General features: G+C 41.7%; 1 protein-coding gene, 1 long non-coding RNA gene and 1 pseudogene across 2 annotated transcripts; 2 read left to right on the top strand and 1 right to left on the bottom strand.

The window, feature by feature from the left end:
- The first annotated feature begins 262 nt into the window (after positions 1-262).
- LOC126622634 (serine carboxypeptidase-like 10) lies at positions 263-11,841 on the top strand. Its single transcript, XM_050291400.1, has 6 exons — positions 263-292; positions 551-636; positions 10,893-11,067; positions 11,280-11,351; positions 11,456-11,574; positions 11,682-11,841. The coding sequence occupies exons 1-6, from the start codon at positions 263-265 to the stop codon at positions 11,839-11,841; spliced, it is 642 nt and encodes a 213-aa protein (XP_050147357.1).
- Positions 5,133-6,238, bottom strand: LOC126621168 (uncharacterized; annotated as a pseudogene).
- Positions 11,842-22,563: 10,722 nt separating the features above from the next.
- On the top strand, positions 22,564-23,512 carry LOC126621172 (uncharacterized). The gene is made up of 3 exons (XR_007622816.1): positions 22,564-22,671; positions 22,739-22,824; positions 23,408-23,512. It is a non-coding gene; the product is annotated as an uncharacterized LOC126621172 (long non-coding RNA).
- Positions 23,513-23,847: the final 335 nt, after the last annotated feature.

Below are 23,847 nucleotides of genomic sequence, written 5' to 3'. Positions count from 1 at the left end.
GAGTTGCCGCGGGAACCGGCTGTTTCAAGCGTAATCGGATGAATAAAACATATTTAAGTTGAATAAATTCAACACAATTATGAACAAACAAAGGGATGAAACTGACATCCCGAAAAAATTCCTTCTTATACTGTCAAATTTCATGACATCATTGTGCTAGAAATTGATTTCATCTATAATGGATTTTCAGGGATACATAATTGGCAATCCAGCTATAAATGTTAAAGGGGATGTTAACTCGAGAATCGAGTATGCTCATCGTATGGCGCTTATATCAGATAGAATATACGAGGTATGCATATCGCTGTTGGTTTTGTTTCAAGAGCTAAGTTTTAAGGTCCCTTTGTAACTTCTAAGAAGCACATAGCAATATCATATCTAAAGTTTGAATAAAAAATATGCTTATGCAAAGCAAAGGAATAAACCCTCATAGATAACAATTATACAAGTGTTGAGTACAATGTGTCGCTACATTCTTATAAGATTCGGATGCAGTAGTGCACTCAAGTTGCACTCCACAAATTAACAGTTTTAATTGCTTTATTTTTAGTCAACTACAAGGAATTGCAATGGCGAATACGTAGATGTAGATCCAAACAATCAACTATGCCTCAATAGTCTTCAAGCTTTCCAGGGGTACGTGTTTGGATCAAAACTTGAACTTTGGGCTCAAGAAAGGAGCTGGCCCAAAAGGAGGCCTGAAGGGAAAGTCAGCCGAAGCCCAGTCGAAATCCAGAAAAACAGAAAGAGCCTTTTTTGACTTGGTGCAGCTCATGAAGACCACTTGCTTACCTACCCAAAGGCCAAGTGGTATAGATTGACCAGCTACACAACCCATAAAGTACTTTATGGTGGCAGTACATGTAAAATAGCTGATGATTCATCACCCTTCAAACCGCATTCGGGCAAGGTTGCTGCTACAGGAGGCCAAGCTGAGTTGTCTATATAAGAAGAAAGAGAAACCAGGAATAAAGACACTCAAACAAACAAACAAATGCAAGCACAAACTCTGCTCAAAGCCAGATTTGCCTTCAGAACGAAGCTGTAGTCAGCCCAAGCCTTCATCCCTCTCGGGACAAGCCTTCACTCAAACCCTTGTAATAGCTCTGCTACCCTGTTCAACCTTGCTCTAGTATCGATTTCTCTTTAAAACTCCTCTCCTTACCTCTCCCTAAAAAGCTCTCAGACCCTTAATAAGCCACAAAGATAGGAACCTGCAAGACGACCAGGCTTGCCCGACAAGGTTAAACCTTGCCCGACCTTCTTTGTGTTTTTTTCTTTTCATTCATTAGCCTAGCAATATGTTGTATACTTCCAGTTATATTCCAGTTATTTCTAGCAAGATGACTATTAAAAGGCTTTCTCAGTACTCGGATCCGATTTGAATATATATTCATTGTTCAAACCAGATCTAAGTTCTAAGCCCTCAGGCATGTAAATTTGATCAGTTAAAAGTCCTTGGCCTCAAGGCATAAAAAAGAACCTTATGTGGACTTAACCCATCCACGACAATCCTTGATAAACGAGAAGTCCGAAGTTACTTGGGGCGCAAGTAATCGACCTACCTCTTAGTCTTATTTCTATTATATTATGATTATCATAGAACGTGTAAGCATGGAATGGATTATGATGGGAAGCCTCAAGGCCTACACCTAAGGCCCCATGAAGGCACCTATTTGGATTCATTCCGTTCTGCGGTCTAGAAAGTTTGAGTATAAGAACGAACTCTAATAGGAAGCCTCAAGGCCTACATCTAAGGCCCTACAAAGGCACCTATTTGGGTTCATTCTACCTCTCGAACTCGGGTAATCAGAAGTATAATAGTTATAAAGACTCCTGCACTTACGAGCACAAATATGATGTGTTCGAGCACTGGTTTAGTTATTGATAGGAAGCCTCAAGGCCTATACCTAAGGCCCCACAAAGGCACCTATCATAGCTAACATTGTTTCTCGGGTATATACATATATACAATTAAAACTCGACATCCATTTCACATCTGCCATGCTGAAGATGGCAGTGGCACGCTTGAGTACTTAAAAGTTAACCTTGATTGTGAGCTTCAAGGCCTACACCTAAAGCCCCACAAAGGCACCTCTCAAAGTTAACTCTGTCCTTCTCTTTCAGCCTTGCCCAACGAGACTTGCCGACGAAGCCCGACAGCAGCCCTCAACCGGCACCAACCTCCTGGGGAGCTGTGCGCTCGTCGGCCAGGAAAATGACCCCGATGGAAATTCCTAACGCGAACATAGTTTTGGCACGCCCGGTGGGATAATACACTTTGTGATCTTGCCCAAATGAGGGTCTCCCTCAACCTTTTATTCTACAAATGGCAAATAAATCAGAAAATCCTTCTTCCCCATCAGGACGAGTGGTCCTAGAAAGCCCAACCGCATATGAGAGATCGGAAGGAAAGGGAACTAGTGAAGAACTACAAGCTACTATGATCCAAGTACTAAAAAGCATGGAAATAATCTCCTTGGAAACCAAGGGAGAAGTGAGTAGGCTCTGTACATTAACAGGGAATCTACAGAGAAGACTTGATCTAGAGTTTTCTACTCCAAAAGGGCCTCAGGAAAGTGGGATGAGCCAAGTCACCATGAGAAGTGAACCAATCATTCCTTTATTCCCACTATTAGAAGAAGAAAAGGATAAGGGAAATAATAAAGTGGTTCCTGAAAAGAGTCAACCTGTGATAGAGCTAGTTCTGGAAAAAGAGTCTTCCAGCTTCCCATTATTATCATTTAATAATAGGAGGCAGAGCGAGCAAGAGAGAACGAAGTATGGAATGCCTGTAATGATAGGGGAGACTAGCAGAAAGGAGGGCACCACTACTTCAGATAAACCTCCACCTTACAGGCCACCCCCGTTGGCTAATAAGGGAGGGGGGACTAACTGGAGGAAGCCCGAACCAAGGAGAGAAGTTGGTACGGGCAACGACCGGAGCCCAAAATCGACACTGCTCTCATCGATCATGATGATAATTCAGCTACTCAGTAGCTGAGGGAAGAATTGGCTGAGCTAAGAAGGATAGTAGCTCAAAATGCTCAACCGCGGGCCCGCTCGATGTTCAGGGTCACTTACCAAAAGCCTTATCCTGAATATATTGACGAGCTAAATCCATTCCCTCTCAACTTCAAGATGCCTGCATTCCCAACGTTCACAGGTGAAGACAGTAGCGTGTCCTCCAGAGACCACATTTTCAAATTCTCCAATCATTGTGTGGCATATGAGGGCAACCCAAATTATAAATTGAGGTTGTTTGGGAATTCATTGGCTGGTTTAGTATCTCAGTGGTATTCGCTATTACCCCTTAACTCTATTGCCAACTGGGGGCAAATGGAGATGGCTTTCCACGAACAGTTTTACAGAATTGAGCCAGAATTGACTATCAATGACCTTGTTGAAGTCAAACAATACGATCATGAATCTATTGAGGACTTCATGATGAGGTTCAGGAAAACAAGGATGAGATGCCAATTCCCCGTCAACCAAGCGCAGCTCATATCAATTGCTCAGAGGGCTCTGAAATTACCTTTGAGGAAGAGATTTTATGATACACAATTCAACGAGCTGCAAGAATTGGTAATTGCTGCCACTAAGTATGAGAGGCTGTTGCAAGAAGAGCAACAAGTGAAGCACACTTCCAAGATCCCTCCCTTTTACAAAAACAAAGCTGCAATTCATCGTGTGGAAGTAGGAGAAACCAGGCCAGAGCATGAGGGTGGCCATGATGAAGAAGACATTGACGTATGTGCCGCTGAAATGACCACACCTTTCAAACCACTAACGGTAAAAGGGCTAGTCCAACCTGTCAAAGATCAGAAGATCGTAATGAACGATGGGGGTTTCGTCCCCATGAAACCACCCAAGTACCAGAGTTATTCGTTCGATCTGGCCAAGGCACCTGAGATCTATGAAGAACTGGTGCAGGCAAGAGTAATTTTGCCCGACAATACCAAAAAGATGCCCAAGCCAGAATAACTCAGAGGGAAGAAGTATTGTAAGTTACACTATACCTTCAACCATTCCATAGTCAATTGCGTCCAGTTTAGAGATTGGATACAAGACCTGATAGTGAAGGGAAAGTTGTCACTTGACAAGCCACAAGCCGGTATGACGGTGGATACAAACCCTTTCCCGGAGGCTCCTATCAGTATGATCAACCTCATTTAAAAAGAAGAGTCGGGGTCACCAGTTGGTACGGCAGAGGAAAGGAAAGATCTCGGGTTGTCCTAACACCCCTGCATGAATAAAAGTACCATGAGGGGGACCAAGGAATCAAGATTAGGCCCTAAGATTGTTGCTAACGAGGGAAGTAGAAGAAATAAGAAAGTAATCAAGGGGAAGAAGAGTTGCCCGAAGTCAATTCTAACAGTACCAAGAGCAGCGCAGAGGACAAAACACATGTTCATTCCAATAAGAAAAGGGTTACAAATCATCCTATTCTAAAAAATTGACATCTTCACTCAGGGTCACTATTCGAGAGTGGTATGTCTGTATAATAACAAATATCCTACTAGGTTCGGCCAAAACAGTATGGCTATTTACAAGTTGGGACCTAGTATGCTCTAACTCCGAGTTTGACTTCTCTACTCCCTCAATTTGGTTTTCGAGGGTATCCAGAAGAGTTGCTTGTTCAGCTTTAAGAGCAACCAGTTGTTCCTCCAGCTTTTGAATTTCAGAAGTAACAACTTTAACCCTTTCTTTTGTTCGCAAGCTTTCATCCATTAACCGATCAACTTGAGCGGAGACACTTGACTCTTTCTCCATAAAGAATCTTGCCCGATTAGCTTGTCTATCAGCTCTCTGGTATTGCTCCATAAGAGCCCTCAAATTCTCAAAGAAAGAGAGAAAGGAATCGTGCTGAGGTTTTGATAGCCGACCAGTTTTGAAAGACTCAATTGTGACCTTTTCTAAATCACAAAGAGCCTTGAGGCTGAATAATGCAGTGAAGTCCTTCCTCGCCCATTCTTGGAAGACTTGTTGCTGCTCTGAAGAACTGGAGGTCACTGAAGTATGTCTTAAGGATCTTAACCTCGTCTCAAGCCGCCCAAGTGCTTCAAAAAGTTTGGGCAACTTAGCAGGGTTTGGGGATGGAAAAGGAGGAGGATCCTGCACTGCAGCTCCCTCTAATGGAGCAATGCCAACTGGGGGGCAATCTCTGTCTGCCTGATCTTCTCAATTCCAGAGGGGGGAAAGTCAGTACCTCAAGAAGATAAATGAGGACGGGAGCGTTTTGATTTACAGACCAAATGAGAGGGAGAAGTTTCTTTTGGAACTTGCTGGAAAAAGCCAAAAGACCAGGTCAAGACAATCTAAATACAGTTTGAGGCAAAAAGAGGCTTTGGAGAGAAGAAATGTACCTGACTCAGCCCTGGGGTTTCACCAGGAAGAGTACTAACTCCTTGTTGGGGGGAAGATTCTTTACCATCAGCAAGAGAGGAAAGAGCTGCACCTGAACCTGTACCAGTGCCCTAGAGATATCCAGAGACAGCAGTAATTGTTAGTAAATAAATCATAAGAGGAAAACAAGAAGAAAATATTCCTATACCTGAGTTTGGTCTTGAGGAGGAGAAGAAGGTTCATCAATACCAACTGTCGGGCAAACAGATACCCGCGAGATTGCTACCTCTGAGGCTACATGAATCTCAGGAACTATGGGTTCATTATCTGATACCACTAAGGGATGAGGTGGGTCATATACCGGAGAAGGCTGTAGAAAACATGAGCGGGAGTTAATTTGGAAGCAATATACAGGATTTCAATGTGGGAATAATGGCTCACCAAGTTACTGTCCTCATCCACGAAGTGCAACATAACTCCTGTAGATGGATCAAATTGAGAGGAAGGAGTTGCATCCAGAGCAGTAGAAGAAACCACAGACTTCAGAAGAGGGCCATGACTAGGCAAGGAGGCAGATGCCCCAGCCTAAATACAAATAGAAGAAGAGAAAAGATTCAGGCATTAGGTCTAGAAATTGAAGAGTTATCCAAGAGTTAGAAAGGAAGAAAAAACACCTCTGAAGGGTTAACCTGGGAAGAAGAGAAACTTGTCTCTCGGGCAAGTTGTGGAGAGGCCTCGAGCGGAAAAAGCTTTTATTTTCTTGCGTCCTGATTCAAAGTAATCAGATTTAAAAGTTCTGTGAAAGTAAGAAGAGGTCTAGCAAAAAATATATAAATCATACCTCGAGTTCTTTGAGGACGATATTTTGCAGTTCTTCAGCCTTTTTGAGCATAGCAGCTCTTAATGGTTCCTCCTTAGAAGCAATGATTGGTCTTTTGGATGCTTGAGGTCCTGTTTTTCGAGAAAAAAAAAACAAGAAACAGTTAGATAAAGGAGAAAGGTAGCAGTTTGATAAAGGAAAGCAGAAACTTACTGGAAGATTATTGCTTCTTTGTGCCTGCCTCAGGGACTGGAGCAGATGGGGCTGATGACTTAAGAGAGGCAATAGTTTTTGCTCTCTTACTCTTTCTAGTAAGAATTGGTCGTGTGGTTTTGGGTAGAAGTGCAGGATCAGGATCTGAAGCCTTAAACACAGCCGCTTTCTTTCGTTTGGGTGCTTTAATAATTGCCTCGGGTGTTTCTTCAGCTCTTGAATCCCCAAAGGATTCCGAAACATCCACACTTTCCCCAGCTTCTTGTCTTTCAGCCTCTGCGACCGCCCTATGGAGAACTGCAACATCAGCTGAGTCATCCTCGGACTCAATGGCTTCTGATTCAACATCCATTGGGGCTGCAAGGTCAAACAAAAGTAAGGATAGAAAGACTTCAGAAGGGAAACAGAATCAGGTTAAAAGAGAAGTACCTATCAGAAGTGACCGATTCTTCTCTTGGATCATCTCCTTCCAATTTTCAAGCTCGCCCGAGCTGGGGTATAACTTAAGAGAAAGTTGGTTGAAAAGGCGATCATGAGTCTCTTTCAAATCTCCTCCATACTTCTTGGTCCATTTGTCTTCCCACCAAGAAGAGAAGAGCGAAGTACATTCAAAATTGAGAACGATGGACTTTCGAGTCGCTTGACTCATTACGTCAAGACTGCGTCGGGCAGGTCAGAATGTCACCTCAGGTGGAGTTAGTAACTGGAATGAAGTACCACAATGGATAGAGTCGAAGAACAGGACAGGAATGGCCTGCCTAAATCCCAACTGCCTGCTGCAAAAGTTAGGATGGTACACCTCCAAACCTTTGTCATATCTATTACCCCGAACTCCCCAGGCCAGGTCTCTCGGTTGAATGCAGCTAATGAATTTCTCCCTGCAAAAGGGAGTAGCATTTTCGCCAGGGGCATCTTGAAAAACTTGGTCAGAAAACCAAGGATATCTCCTCAAGACCGACGCACCCTATTCTAAATCTGACCGAGTCCTACAAACTCTGAAGAAGTAGAAGCAGGCAAAGGTGGAGTGGTCTATAGGGGCAGCTTCAGCCAAGATTCGGGCAGGGGCCACACCCTCCGGGAACTCCAAATTGGCAGCCCGAAACTCTGGGAAGTACCATTGAAGCCAAGTTTGTATCATCCATATAGGCCCATTCAAGTTGGTCTCAAATGGCTCGCCTTGAGTCATTTCGAAAAGGAGATGATAAAGATGGGAAATGAGGAATGGACCTGTAGCTACGTCATCAAAGTTATGAAGAGCTTCTACTAAGGGGATCCATTCAACCCTCACCCATTTAGACTTGTTGGGGAAGATATGTTTGTTGAGCCAGTATAAGAGGAAATACATGTGCTCTTGATCTTTATCAACCCGAGAAGAGCCCGCCCCAAAATTCTCCTTTACAAAAGGAATAAATCCTTTGAAGGAGGTCCCATAACTCTTGAAAGTTGCAGAGTTATAGTTCAAAGAAAGGAAGGTAGTAGATGAACTTGAGCTTCCAGTGGTAGAGGACGGAACCCAGTCTTGAGTGACGTCCACTATCCTGCCCAAGGGCCTTAACCCGAAAACCTGGGCCATGTCAAGAATGGTTGGAGACATGGGGCCCATGCGGAAGTCGAAAGTATTCGTGCCCGAATTCCAGAAAAGGAGGGCAGAAACAAGCAATTCGGGCTTGGGAGTGATGGAAATCTTCGAGAGCATAATTAATTCGTAAATACCATTATCCATCCATCTCTTCTTAAAAGTAGGCTCTAATTCATCAATCCACTGAGCCCAGGCAGGGTCGTTCATCAGAGGAAAGCCTCGTCAATATGATGACCATTTGGATGAAAAGATGCCCGACCTAGCCGAATAGGGATTTGGGGAAAACCAATTATCGCTGGGCATGTTACTTTCTACCATTGAAGGGACCCGAGAGATCCAAGCGGGACCCAATGATTGTGCCCAATGCACCTCAAAGAAGAGCTCGGAATGCAAACCTGCCCGAGGGCGATGCAGCCCGTTGAGTGGACGACGCAGAGTGGCGATTCCTTCGCCAGATTCATAAAAGGGTTGGGTTTGGCTAGATTCCGAAGCCATTTGATGAAGTTCGAGAAGGGGATACCAAAGAAGATGACGAGGGTGAAACCTTAGAGGGGGATTTCTTGCTGTAAACACAGGGGATTGGAGAGTTCAAACGCAAGGGATTCATGGGTTTTAATAAAGGAGCTTTTTCAATTAATATTGGCGCCTGGAATTCCAGGCTAAATATCGATTGAAGGGGGCACTGTTTTGATCAAAACTTGAACTTTGGGCTCAAGAAAGGAGCTGGCCCAAAAGGAGGCCTGAAGGGAAAGTCAGGCGAAGCCCAGTCGAAATCTAGAAAAGCTGAAAGGGCCTTTTTTGACTTGGTGCAGCTCATGAAGACCACTTGCTTACCTACCCAAAGGCCAAGTGGTATAGACTGACCAGCTACACAGCCCATAAAGTACTTTATGGTGGCAGTACATGTAAAATAGCTGATGAGTCATCACCCTTCAAACCGCATTCGGGCAAGGTTACTGCTACAGGAGGCCAAGTCGAGTTGTCTATATAAGAAGAAAGAGAAACCAGGAATAAAGACACTCAAACAAACAAACAAATGCAAGCACAAACTCTGCTCAAAGCCAGATTTGCCTTCAGAACGAAGCTGTAGTCAGCCCAAGCCTTCATCCCTCTCGGGACAAGCCTTCACTCAAACCCTTGTAATAGCTCTGCTACCCTGTTCAACCTTGCTCTAGTATCGATTTCTCTTTAAAACTCCTCTCCTTACCTCTCCCTAAAAAGCTCTCAGACCCTTAATAAGCCACAAAGATAGGAACCTGCAAGACGACCAGGCTTGCCCGACAAGGTTAAACCTTGCCCGACCTTCTTTGTGTTTTTTTCTTTTCATTCATTAGCCTAGCAATATGTTGTATACTTCCAGTTATATTCCAGTTATTTCTAGCAAGATGACTATTAAAAGGCTTTCTCAGTACTCGGATCCGATTTGAATATATATTCATTGTTCAAACCAGATCTAAGTTCTAAGCCCTCGGGCATGTAAATTTGATCAGTTAAAAGTCTTTGGCCTCAAGGCATAAAAAAGAACCTTATGTGGACTTAACCCATCCACGACAATCCTTGATAAACGAGAAATCCGAAGTTACTTGGGGCGCAAGTAATCGACCTACCTCTTAGTCTTATTTCTATTATATTATGATTATCATAGAACGCGTAAGCATGGAATGGATTCTGATGGGAAGCCTCAAGGCCTACACCTAAGGCCCCATGAAGGCACCTATTTGGATTCATTCCGTTCTGCGGTCTAGAACGTTTAAGTATAAGAACGAACTCTAAAGGGAAGCCTCAAGGCCTACATCTGAGGCCCTACAAAGGTACCTATTTGGGTTCATTCTACCTCTCAGACTCGGGTAATCAGAAGTATAATAGTTATAAAGACTCCTACACTTACGAGCACAAATATGATGTGTTCGAGCACTGGTTTAGTTATTGATAGGAAGCCTCAAGGCCTATACCTAAGGCCCCACAAAGGCACCTATCATAACTAACACGGTTTCTCGGGTATATACATATATACAACTAAAACTCGACATCCATTTCACATCTGCCATGCTGAAGATGGCAGTGGCACGCCTGAGTACTTAAAAGTTAACCTTGATTGTGAGCCTCAAGGCCTACTCCTAAGGCCCCACAAAGGCACCTCTCAAAGTTAACTTTGTCCTTCTCTTTCAGCCTTGCCCGACAAGACTTGCCCAACGAGACTTGCCCGACGAAGCCCGACAGCAACTCTCAACCGGTGCCAACCTCTTGGGGAGCTGTGCGCTTGTCGGCCAGGAAAACGTCCCCGACGGAAATTCCTGACGCGAACAGTACGTATCACCATGGTTGCATATCCAAAGAATTAAAGTATTTTGGGGGTCATCTCAAAGTGTGGTTCGATTATTCAAGCTTTCAGAATATCTGTGTGAAAATTTTTAAGAAATCAGAAATCGTTGATCATTTGATTATGCTTATCAAGGTTTCATTATTGTTTGTCAATAAAGGATTGTTTTATTTATTCTCTCTTAGGTATATGACTAAATAATTTCATATTTAGTTCATGTTTTTATAACGATAATCTTCAAAGGAAAATCTAAAATGTGGATCAGAACTTGACACCCTATATACATTCTTGATTTTCAATCTGATCATGTAAAGTGTCAAATGTGTACACACACACACACACAATCCTAACACCCTACATGGTTTTGATCCTCTATTATATAAAGTCACTTGTGGTGCGAGTTATATATTAGTTAGAGTATAAATAGTAGTTTATTGTCCCACATTGGTGAAGTACATATGTAATACCAATTGTAACTCCTATATATACTCCATTTTGAAGATTAATGAATATATAAGAAATTCCCAAATATTGTCATATATATTTTTGGTATTTACCATGTTTAGTTTAATATTGGTATTTACCATGTTTAGTTCAATAACTTGATCATTGAGTACGCAGTGCACTGGAAGACTTGATTCCGAACACATATTGGCACCTTTCTGCCCCAAGGCAAACGACTATAACGAATTAACAGTGTTAGAAATGAACTGGAATTGGAAGGCGGGTATCTCAATCCCTGTTGAGGATACTTTGAAAGATTTCCCCTCTTCTCTGCAGTTGTGCCGGGTATATCTCTCTCTCTCTCTCTCTCTCTCTCTCTCTCTCTCTCTCTGATATTCATCGTATGGTAATTTGCTCTTAGTTTAGCATTACTTCTTTTCAATGCTGGAAGAGGTCACAAATACGAATCCACCCTCTCTGTTAACTGAAAAGGGACTCTATTAACTGCGAAATGACTCATTTTATTGAGTAGTAACAAACTGACAGATGTGTTGCAGGAAGATAGGATCCGCTACGCTGTTCTTTGGGCGAATGATGTAAATGTCCGTAAAGCTCTCAACATTCGAGAGGTATATATATCCTAATGCTATCTCTAATCAATTAAATAGAAGATACAAACTTGCAGCCATTTAATTTCAAACAAAAATATATATTAACAATTAATTACAAACAGGGAACAAAAGGTGAATGGGCTGAATGCAATAAAACCACACCTTATACGTTTGATGTCCCAAGTAGTTTTGAATATCATCGAAGCCTCAGCAAAAAGTCCCTTCGTGCTTTAGTCTACAGGTAAATTGTTAAATATGATACGTTCTTCATGTTTTACCGTTCTAAGAAATAAAAAATTAGAAAAAAAAAATTGAAGAGGCAGCTTAGTTACATGTATTTATCTACAGTGGTGATCGTGATATGAGCATACCATATGTAAGCACACTGGCGTGGATAGAATCCTTGAACTTGACACTTGAAGATGATTGGAAACCATGGTTTTCTGATGATCAAGTTGCAGGGTTAGTATATTATACCTATAAAGCTCAGTTTTTATTGTTTTCGTGATTTTTTCGGAATATTTAATACTAACTCTTGGTCCTTTGTTCTCAATTTTCTTTTGTCACTGATTCATTTTGCAGATACACAATTTACCATTCAAATAAAGAGTATAATTTGACATATGCGACCATAAAGGCATGTCCGATAACATCCGTACATTAATGTACTAATTAAAATCAATAACCATTTCTGATCTTAGAATTGATTCCAAGATGCAATTGTGCGGGCAGGAGGGCATACAGCTCCAGAGTACAATCCTAAGGAGTGTTTTGATATGTTCAATAGGTGGCTAGGGCATTCTCCTATTTAATCTGTTCTACCACACTAAGGCCTCGTTTGATAGAGAGGATACTGTGTAACTACAAGTACATTTACTTAACCGTAACGTCTTTCATAATTTTGGTACATTATGTTTTCCCATATCATAGTTTTTCGTACTTGATTAAAGATTATGATAACTTGTACATGTGAGTTTTTATTTTTTATTTTTTTAACAAGCGATATTATTTATGTAGGAAGTGGGGGAGTAGGCTAAACCTCGTAATGGGCTAGTCATAATAATGTAGTTTAAATTTACTTTTTGTGAGAATCAAATTTATGACCTCTCACTTACAAGTGAATATGAATACTACTAAACTGTAGTACTAAGTAGCGATAGATGTGAGTTAAGCCAATGAAATAATGTGTTTACTTTCTTGCACTCGAGCTCGAATTCTCTTGAATTAAAATTGTTTAGAATATTCCCTTCTAAACAAATAAAGGCCAAGGCTTTCTCCAATCGAATATACAATTACTATAGTCTAAAGAAGGGGGAGAAATTGTTGTACAAATGAACAATGTTTGGGTCCGAATTTCACCTTATTTACGAGGCTGCCACTACTCTCTCTGCCGCTGATCTTCAAGCCGCGTGTTGATAATTATGGAAAGGCAAGGGTGCGATGGTCATTTTAGTCTGTAAGGTTTCGAACGGATTGGGTGGGTTAGAGACTTTCCTTTCTTTGTGAGCTGCAGTGGGACTCGGTAAGACCATGCCGTCGGAAAAGAGCGAGCGAGCAAAGAGAGAAGGGAGAGAGGGAGGGAGGGAGGGAGGGAGAGAGTGATAGGGATTTGGTGAGAGGAGGGCATGCGGCTTAGGCAGACAGAGTCACAGGGGGTGTACAATTCGAGGGAGAGAAAAATAGGGGGATTGAGTGGTGATGCTCGATTTTGGAAGAGAGAGAGAGAGAAAGAGAGAGAGAAAGAGAGAGAGAGAGAGGAGGGAGGGAGAGCGTGATTTTAGGGTTAGGCGACGACGGGAGATAGGGCGAGGCTTGCATCCGTGTCACTTAGAGTGGGTTGCGAGAGAGTGAGAGTGTTGCGTTCTAGGGTTTGAGAGTTGGTTTCGAGAAGGTGAGGGGGCCGGAGTAGGGGTAAGGCTTAGGCTGGGTTTGTGGAATGGGGCTGGATTATTTACAGACAGAGAAGGGGAGGATGGTGTGGAATGTCAGGGAGAGGAAGGGAGAAGGGAGGTTTGCCAAAAAACGTGGGTTGCAGAGCTACAACGAGGGAGATGGGCGTGGATTAGTAAGGAGGGGAATTGAGAGGGAGGAGTGAGACTTGCGAAAATGGGGGTTGGATTGATTTTTCCTCCTCAAATCAAGGGTTGGCGTCGGGATTGAGGGGTGGGTCAAAAGTGGGTATGGTTGTGAGGGAGAGAGGGATGGCAGAGACAGAGGTCATGGAGTTGGGCGTGGGAATTCCACAAATCAAGGGCTGTTGTCAGTGGGTGTTAATATCAGCAATGAGCATTACTGGGATGTGAGTTTTCTCAACCTTTTGATTAATTTTTTATATTTTGGTTTTTTATATAAGCTATGTAAATGTTTAATTTCCATTTGAAAACTTGGGGGAATTCTAGGTATATTGCTTATGGAAGAAGCTAAGTCTTAAACCCCTCAAACAATCTCTCGATCTCTTCCCCCCACCCATGGCTAACTCCCTCCTCCTGACCCCCGAGAGGTACGGCCGTTGCCTTTACTTTTTGTCATTTTTGGGGTTGTGAAATTATTGAGTTGAATGTAGTTTTTTTTTTTCTTTGAAAATTTGTGTTTTAATTGTTGCTCACTCTTTTTTTTTTCTTGCAGTAAAAGACTTCGCATGAGGCACAAGGTTAGTGAAATTATAAAGTTGAAATTGTTAGTGTTTTTCTTTTGGTTTTTGTGAATTATAAGCTTTCTGAAATTATTGAGTTGAATGTAGTTTTTTTTTATTTGAAAATTTGTGCGTTAATTGTGCTCACTCTTTGTTTTTTCTTTGCAGTAAAAGACTTCGCATTAGCCACAAGGTTACTGAATTTATAGAGTTGAAATGTTAGTGTTTTTCTTTTGTTTTTTTTGTGAATTATAAGCTTTCTGAAGTTATTGATTTGAAGAATGTTGGGTTGGAATGAAAATTTTGATTTGAATTATTAGATAAGCATGGAGTATGTAGGATTCAACCTATGGCTAGCCAAAAACCGCCTTGCCCGGCTGAGTCTGGTGCACCGAGAAGTGGTTCTGAATGACCTTCTGATGCCCTTGCCCTCACAGGTATTATTTGTTCTAATTGAAATTTCTAATAAGCAGTTAGAAGTAGGGAAGTTATAGCTTATTGTTTTGTGGAAGTTAAGTCTATCTGGGTATTTTATATTGCCACTGTAACATGCTTAAGCTATTTTGTTGGTTGTAATATCATGTGTGTCATGAAGATTATAAGGAAATGCAGATGGGAGGAGCTCAAAACGCTTTGGTTGTTGGTCCATCTGCACCAAGGGCACCGTGAGTAGTTTCTTGCTTGCAGGTGTATTAATGGTTGCTTTCGCATTTATTTAATATATCTATGTTGCACATGTTTCAACGTATGCCTCTTCCCATATATATTTGCGCCCTATTGATTCGGTGACTCGAGCTTTGCAATTCGCAGGGATGAGTCTACACGCAGGCATGAAGGTGTTGTGCTTTGGCCGGTCAGTGCAAAACCAAATTCAGATTATCTCACCAAACTACAAACCCACAGTTGAACAATTTAAAATGCAAGAAATAAAGACACCGAGAGAATTACGAGGTTCGGCAAAATCCTGCCTACGTTCCCGGAAAGATATTGTTCTTCACTTTGAGAATAACTAGTACAAGATACACTTGAGTTAAATCAACATAACCCAAACCCCAATCCCTTGTACACTCACAGAATTTTCCCAAGAACCTCACTCTACCCCAAGAGTTTCTCTCTCACTCTATTTTCTCTCCTTTGTGTTCTCCTCCGGATGCACTCTCAATGCATAACTATTTCCTTCACTTATAGTCATGCACCGACAATTATGCCAACAACCAAGACCAAGAAAATCTTAAGTTCACACGGCAACACCCTTTTCTATACCTAGCCTATAGAGTGCAACTTTTTCTCCATTTGCCATTTAATGCATAGAAAATAAAACATGCACAATTACGTGCAAGCAAACACAAAGTCAAGACTTGCTTGCTTCCAACTTTGCTTGTGGTAGTCACCATGTCTTCTCTTGAAACAAGACTTCCATGCCACAACCGAAAGCCAAACACAAAGTGGTTGCTGCCATTTCCCTGTGGCACTCAGAAAGTTACACTATCAAAATTGTTGCCAACTCATAATTATATGAGCCAAACACAACACAAGGCTGAGTCGACTCACCAATGACTCTATGAGTTCGCAAATCTGTGAAGGTACATATAGCGCAATGTATTAAAAGGCGAAGGCGTAGGCGAGGTGTTTTATGGATAGCCCTGCCTAGGCGTGAGGCGTGAGGCGTGAGGTGAAGCCTGATGAGACCTAAAATTACATCTATATATATATATATATTACAATACTTGTAAAACAAATTAATCAACTTCAACAATCAAACAAGTGGCCAAACTACCAGTGACCAATTAATTAGAATACGAAAAAACTTACTTGCTGGTGTGGAGAATTTTGAAACAAATTGAGGTATGAGATTGGAGTAAAATTGAAATATAGGATTGGGAGGGGGGAAGGAGGAGAGACCTCTTGTGATTGGGTTGCTTGTTGCTGATATATGGGGACCAAATGTTCCTATATTAAAAAAAAAGAAAAAGAGACTTGGCCAAAATGACGTTGTTTTGGGCCAAGTCATTAAAAACATTAAAAGGCTTGGCCAAAACGGCATCATTCAGGGCCAAGTTTTTATGAAAAAAAAAAAACCCTTCTTCTTCTTTGCGCGGTCGTCTTCTTCATGAAGACGCCGCTGCAACCCAGACCAGGTTTCCAGAAAACTTCAAATTTCAAGCAAGATTTGGGTCGCTGAAGGGTACTGGGAACGCCCAATCAAACGCCTCAGGCATGCCTTGGCTACCTAGGCACACTCCGAGGCGAGTTTTTTGAAACACTGATATAACATGATGTTAAATTTACCCAATTTTTTTATTTTGATTTAGTTCAGAGTTTTTGGGTTTTTTACTGTTCAATAGAGCGGTAGTTAAAGCAGACATCTTTGTGTTTGTACAGTTGGTTGGAAATGAAAATTGCCCTGCATTATTTGTAATTAAGCAAACTGTATGCAAGCTTTTAATTATATTGGTTGAGTGGCGAAAGAGCACTTTGGTGCCTATCTACAAGAATAAGGGCGATGTGCAAAATTGCATGAACTATAGGGGTATTAAGCTAATGAGTCATACAATGAACCTCTGGGAGAGAGTCATTGAGCATAGATTGAGGCAAGAGACATGGGTTTCGAACAACCAATTCGGGTTCATGCCAGGGCGCTCAACCATGGAGGCAATCTATCTCTTGCGAACATTGATGGAAAGATATAGAGATGGGAAAAAGGATTTACACATGGTCTTTATAGATTTGGAAAAAGCGTATGATAGGGTCCCAAGAGACATTCTTTGGAGGATTTTAGAGAAGAAAGGAGTACGAGTAGCATATATCCAAGCTATAAAAGATATGTATGAAGGAGCAAAGGCTGCCGTAAGAACTCATGAAGGACAAACCGAAAGCTTCCCCATAACTGTAGGATTACATCAAGGCTTATCCCTAAGTCCTTACCTTTTTGCGTTGGTAATGGATGAGTTAACAGGACATATTCAAGATGATATTCCTTGGTGTATGCTTTTCGCAGACGATATAGTGTTGATAGATGAAACTCAGGAAGGGGTAAATGCGAAGCTTAACCTTTGGAGAGAAGTGTTGGAATCTAAAGGTCTTCGCCTAAGCCGATCAAAGGCAGAATATATGGAGTGCAAGTTCAGGGCAAATGGAGGCCAAAATGAGTTAGGGGTGAGGATCGGAGATCAGGAAATACCAAAGAGCGACTGCTTTCGCTACCTAGGATCTATCTTGCAAAAGAACGGAGAATTAGATGGAGATCTCAACCATAAAATACAAGCTGGATGGATGAAGTGCATCCGGCGTGTTGTGTGACCGCCGTATGCCACTGAAGCTCAAGGAAAAATTTTATAGGACGGCAATAAGGCCGGCGATGCTATATGGCACAGAATGTTGGGCGGTGAAGCATCAACACATACATAAAATGGGTGTAGCGGAGATGAGGATGCTTCGTTGGATGTGTGGGCACACGAGAAAGAATAAGATTAGGAATGAGGATATCCGAGGTAAAGTAGGAGTAGCCGAAATTGTAGGAAAGCTGAGAGAAAATCGGTTACGGTGGTTTGGACATATGCAAAGAAGGCCTACTGATGCTCCGGTTAGAAGATGCGACTACTGGACAGAGGTTCAGGGCCGAAGGGGTAGAGGAAGACCTAGGAAAACTTTGGAAGAGACTCTAAGAAAAGACTTAGAGTACTTGGATCTAACGGAGGGCATGACACAGGACCGAGCACAATGGCATTCTAGGATTCATATAGCCGACCCCACTCAGTGACTTGGATTTTTCAAGTCTCCAACCGAGAAATTTTCCTCACTCGAGAAATTAAGGGAACACTACCTCAGCCTATATGCTTCACTCACAAAGCTTCAACATACAAGCTTCAACAAAAGAAAAAATTCAAAGAACTTAGTGAAGAAGGCTTTGGTGTATTTAACACAATACGTTGAAAAGAAGCAAAGCTTATTTATTGATATCTTCGATAAGTTACAAATATGTACATATACATGAGTCAAAATAAACAAACAAGAGGGAGCCTTCACAAAGGTTGCTTAGGAGAAGTCTCAGCAGTCGGTAGAGCCCCAGAAAGAGAAGGCGCCGGAGGATGATCATTCGGAGCCTCAGTACTGGATAGAACCCTAGAAGGAGGAGGTATCGAAGGTTGATCATTCGGAGCTTCATTACGCGGTACAGCCCCAGAAGACGAAGGCAATAAATGCCTTTGGAATAAACCCACAAACCTCTGATGATTAAGTAAAATCTGACCATCAGATTTCTTCATCTGGTCAAGCTTCCTTTTCATGTTTGTAGCATAGTCATGTGCGAGCCTGTGCAATTGTTTATTCTCATGCTTGAGCCCTCTAATCTACTATTTGAGACTTATCACTTCAATCGCCAATGATTCAACTTGGCGGGTTCGAGCAAATAGGCGTTGGGCCATATTAGACACAGAACCTGCACACTGAACACTGAAAGCCAGGGAATCCTTAACAGCCAACTCATCAGACCGTTTGGAAAGTAGTCTGTTATCTATGGGAGTGAAATGGTTCTTGGCCACCACCGCAACGGTCAAATCATTCTTCATCACAGAGTCTCCAACGGTAAGAGGACCAGTAAGGGATAAGAAGGATGGGCGCCATATGTTGTCTTGAGGAGACATAGCTGCCTCTTCACCAAAGTTCAAGTCAAAACGACGGTTGGATGGGCCAGACATTTTCAGAAATGATGAAGGAGAAATGAGGTCTAATAAATCTCTGAAGTACAAAATAAGGGGAAAATTCCTACAAGCAATAACTCTCTGAATGTACTTCTTGCACACAATTGGTGCCCTTATAAAAGAAAGGGCAACATGGTCGATGGTTCAAAAATTGAAGAGGCACCACTCTCCGGATTTTGAAGAGACACCATTTTCCACACGCAACAACAGCGCCTCGGGTACCACAAATAACTTTGTCAAAGATCTCTGACAAAGTTTAGACACGTGAAGCTTGCAGCTCCCACTACATTGCTATGATCAAGGGTAAAGGAATAGAAAAGAAAGGGCAACATGGACGTTGGTTCAAAAATCGAAAAGGCATCACTCTCCGGATTTCGAAGAGGCACCACTTTCCACACGCAACATCAGCTCATGGGTATCACATATAACTTTGCCAAAATTCTCTGACAAAGTTTAGACACGTGAAGCTTGCAGCTCCCACTACATTGTTATGACCAAGAAGGGTAAAAGAATAGCAAAGAAAGAGCAACATGGTCGTTGGTTCAAAACTCGAAGAGGCACCACTCTCCGGATTTCAAAGAGGCACCACTTTCTACATGCAACATCAGCTCCTCTGGTACCACAGATAACTTTGTCAAAGATCTCTGACAAAGTTTAGACACATAAATTTTGAAGGTCTAGCTACCATATTATTACCCACAAGGATAAAGGAACAACACCACTGCTTGATAACTGGAAAGTCCCTATGTGTGTCAACCTCTGTGCTCCGTGGCAAGGTAGACTAGCAAAAATGCCCAACCTTTACTCACATTCGAGAAAACACTCCCAACAAGATTGCTTGCTCCAAAATCGAAGAGGCGCCGCCCTCCGAATCTCGAGAGCCAGACTCCTAACATGATTACTTTCTCAAAAATCGAAGAGACACCGCTCTCCGAATCTCAAGAGCCAGACTCCCAGCAGGATTGCTTTCTCAAAAATCGAAGAGGCACCGTTCTCCGAATCTCGAGAGCCAGATCCCCGACAAGATTGCTTGTTCGAAAATCGAAGAGGCACCGCTTTCTAAACTTCGAGAGCCAGATTTCCTTGGATAAAGCTTGTCTGTAATCTTCACACGCAACATCAGCTTTCCAGATACCACAGACCACTTTTTCAAAGTGCTCTGACAAAGTTAAAACACGTGAAGCTTGCAGCTCCCACTACATTGCTATGACCAAGAAGGGTAAAGGAATAGCATTACTATTTTTTGTTAGGGAGACTCCTATATATGTCGACCTCAATCCTCAACGGACAGGCAGACCTGTAAAAATGCTTAACCCTTCCTCATATCTGAGAAGGTACTCCCAACGAAGCCTCTCGAAATACTCAGCTTTCTTTCCCCCCGATAATACATCTGCAAACAAGCTACACCAGAGTAAGAATATCTCATATCATCAGGGTTAAAAGCAAAAGTATCCCATATCATGCTTTTTCCCTGTCTTTTCCTTTGGCCTTGTTCTTACCTGCAAGACAAAGAGAAAAAGAGCAATCAGTCAGCGCTTGGAATCAAGCTTTCAGTCAGGAACTGACTGCCTGGAACCCCTTACCTGACATTGCTCTCGAGTACTTATCTTCAACATCTTATGCTTCTAGAGAAGATACCACATCTGCCTGAGGAACAGATAAGGCAAGTGAGAAGGATACAAGGAAGCATGTGGAGACAAGCGTAACAGAACACATGCCGATACATCCATTACTTTGTCAACAGCAAAAGTATCCCATATCATCAGGGTCGAACGTACTCTAGATTTGATGGACTTGTTTTGACCCTCAAATTCTTCAGTCGGCCTTATACTCTGGAGGAAACCAGAAAACCCTCCAGCCCAGTTCAAGAATAAGCCTGTGGAAAGTTACTTTTTCAAAAGCAAAAATATCTCATATCATCTCTTCTCCTTTTTCTTCTCTTTATCCTTCATGCTGCCTGCAAGATAGGGAGAATGAGAACAATCAGCCGGAACTCGAAATTAAACTTCTGATCTGGGACTGATTGCTTGGAGCTCTGATTGCTTACCTTGTCTATCACCTCTTTCAGCAGATCTCCTAGCTTGGCGACTTGGGGGACTTCTACTACATGGTTTGTATCGCGCTTGACCAAGCCTGAAACTACAAGTAAGCTTCAAGTGAAATTGATACATTACCTTGTGCATCTCCACCGGTTAAAGATACCACTCATGGATGGAGGAAGAGTACTTCAAGAGAAGATGCCACATCTACCTATGAGACAGATAAGGCAAGTGAAGACAATACCACACTTCGGTACTTAAAAGTTTCATGATTACTCAGTGGCTTAGATCTTGCAAGTCCCCGACCGAGGAGCTTCCCTCACTCGGGAACTTAGGGGAGCACTGTTTGTACCATACTTGAGCCAGTCATAGCGCGACATGTGTCAACATCGGAAGCCAATCATAACATGAAACGTGTCAATGTCAGAACAAGGCTAGAAACTCTCTTCTATAAAAGGAGATTATTCTCCCACAATATTTCCTAATGTCATTTGTACTAAATCATTCACTTGTACTCACTAAAGGAGAGCTTGAACCTATGTACTTGTGTAAACCCTTCACAATTAATGAGAACTCCTCTACTCCGTGGACGTAGCCAATCTGGGTGAACCACGTACATTTTGTGTTTGCTTTCCTGTCTCTATCCATTTACATACTTATCCACACTAATGACCAGAGCAATCTAGCGAAGGTCACAAACTTAATACTTTCTGTTGTACCAAAGTCCTCACTGATTTTGTGCATCAACAATCCTTAAGTCCTTACCTTTTTGCATGGGTAATGGATGAGTTAACATGACATATTCAAGATGATATTCCTTGGTGTATGCATTTCGCAGACGATATAGTGTTGATAGATGAAACTCAGGAAGGGGTAAATGCGAAGCTTAACCTTTGGAGAGAAGTGTTGGAACCTAAAGGTCTTCGCCTAAGCCAATCAAAGACAGAATATATGGAGTGCAAGTTCAGTGCAAATGAAGGCCAAAATGAGTTAGGGGTGAGGATCGAAGATCAGGAAATACCAAAGAGCGACCGTTTTCGCTACCTAGGATCTATCTTGCAAAAGAACGGAGAATTAGATGGAGACCTCAACCATAGAATACAAGCTGGATGGATGAAGTGGAAGAGTGCATCCGATGTGTTGTGTGACCTTCGTATGCCACTGAAGCTCAAGGGAAAATTTTATAGGACGGCAATAAGGCCGGCGATGCTGTATGGCACAAAATGTTGGGCGGTGAAGCATCAACACGTACATAAAATGGGTGTAGCGGAGATGAGGATGCTTCGTTGGATGTGTTGGCACCCGAGAAAGGATAAGATTAGGAATGAGGATATCCGAGGTAAAGTAGGAGTAGTCGAAATTGAAGGAAAGATGAGAAAAAATCGGTTACGGTGGTTTGGACATGTGCAAAGAAGGTCTACTGACGCTCCGGTTCGAAGATGTGACTACGGGACAGGTTCAGGGCCGAAAGGGGTAGAGGAAGACCTAGGAAAACTTTAGAAGAGACCCTAAGAAAAGACTTAAGAGTACTTGGATCTAACGGAGGACATGACACAAAATCGAGCGCAATGGCATTCTAGGATTCATGTAGCCGACCCCACTTAGTGGGAAAAGGCTTTGTTGTTGTTGTTGTTGGTTGTTTGGAAATTTCGTAAAATATTGTTTGTATTTTGATAGGTTGGAGCACCAAGAACGTGATACTCAGTCTACAATCTGAACACAGTGAAGAGCTAAAGCATATCCAACTGCAAGCTGAAAATGAACTGAGAGGTTCAAATAAATAGTTTGAATTGGAACTGCTAATTTAAGTATAGTGTTATATGCTTACGTTACAAACCAGTTTATCATTTTCATAGAAAATAACTTCAATGAGGAGCGAACATGAAGCTGAGCTGACAAGTTTGCGGCTTCAGCATGAAGATGAGTGTGAGAAGATGCAGGATGAATTGAATCTTCAAAAGTCTAAAGTAAATATCTATCATTAAATAATTGATATTTTTGTACCTTTTACTTACGGAATGATAATTATCGCAGGAGCAGAAGTAGAGGGCATTACTGCAAATGCAGTGGAGAGTTTTGGTAATAAGCCACAAGAGGACCAAGAAGTGAATTCAAAGAAGGTTGGCTTTATAATAGATAACTCTCTCTCTCTCTCATATCCACAAACACAGATTAAATTACTATAAGTTGTTTAGTTGCAGTTGATGGGATGTATTAGTTAATCTTAATTTTAGTCCACATAAATTACTATTGTTGTGGAAATTGAACTAAAATGTACATTTCTTTTTTAAAATTGAATTTTTTTATTTTTCCTACTAGGAAATAGGTGGTTACAAATTATTTACTCCACTAACAAAGAATTTGTTAAATTACTATAAGCCATTTAAATGTTTAATTTCCATTTGAAAACTTGGGGAGTTCTAGGTATGTTGTTTATGGAAGAAGCTCAGTCTCAAATCCCTCAAACGATCTCTCAGTTGCCACTTTGTTTTCGTAGGTTGTGGAACTTGATTTGATGAATGCTGTTTATGGAAATGCTTATTTGATGAATGCACTGGTATAATTGATGTGGTATAATTGATCAGTAAATTACTATGATCAGTGTGTTTCTGTGGAAGTGATTCATGAAGGGTCTGGATAACAGTTTTTGGGGTTAGATTTTTGAATCTATGGGATTTGTTGACAAAGAGTCTCCGATTTTAGGGAGGGGGAGAGAGAGAGATGGAGTTCATGGTAATGGTGGAGGATGCGCAAGATAGCGAGAGCCCTCTGAAGGAGGCTCACGGTATCCAGTCCTAGATTAAGAGTGTTATGTGATGCGTAAAATAACTAAACACACAAATTAAACCCTCTCTTTATCAATTGTAGTAAAGTATGTAAGTAGGGATCGTTCTAGGCCGGGGATTAGGAGGGATTGCTAAATCACTTGGAAACTGACTTGAAAACGTAAAAACAAAGTTTAAAACACTAACTAGACTCAAAGAATGCAAAACTATACTTTAAAACACTAAAACAAACCAAAAGACTCAAAACAGCCCCTAAACACTCAAAACTACCTTAAAAACACAATCTGGGCAATTTTGGGACTTTCACACAAACTTGGACAAATTTTGGTTTTCTAATGAACTAAAACACTTAAAAAC

This window comes from Malus sylvestris, chromosome 5 (assembly GCF_916048215.2).
Source record: "Malus sylvestris chromosome 5, drMalSylv7.2, whole genome shotgun sequence".
Taxonomy (NCBI): domain Eukaryota; kingdom Viridiplantae; phylum Streptophyta; class Magnoliopsida; order Rosales; family Rosaceae; genus Malus; species Malus sylvestris.
The sequence above is the reverse complement of the archived record's forward strand: the minus strand, read 5'-3'. Positions and strand labels throughout refer to the sequence as shown.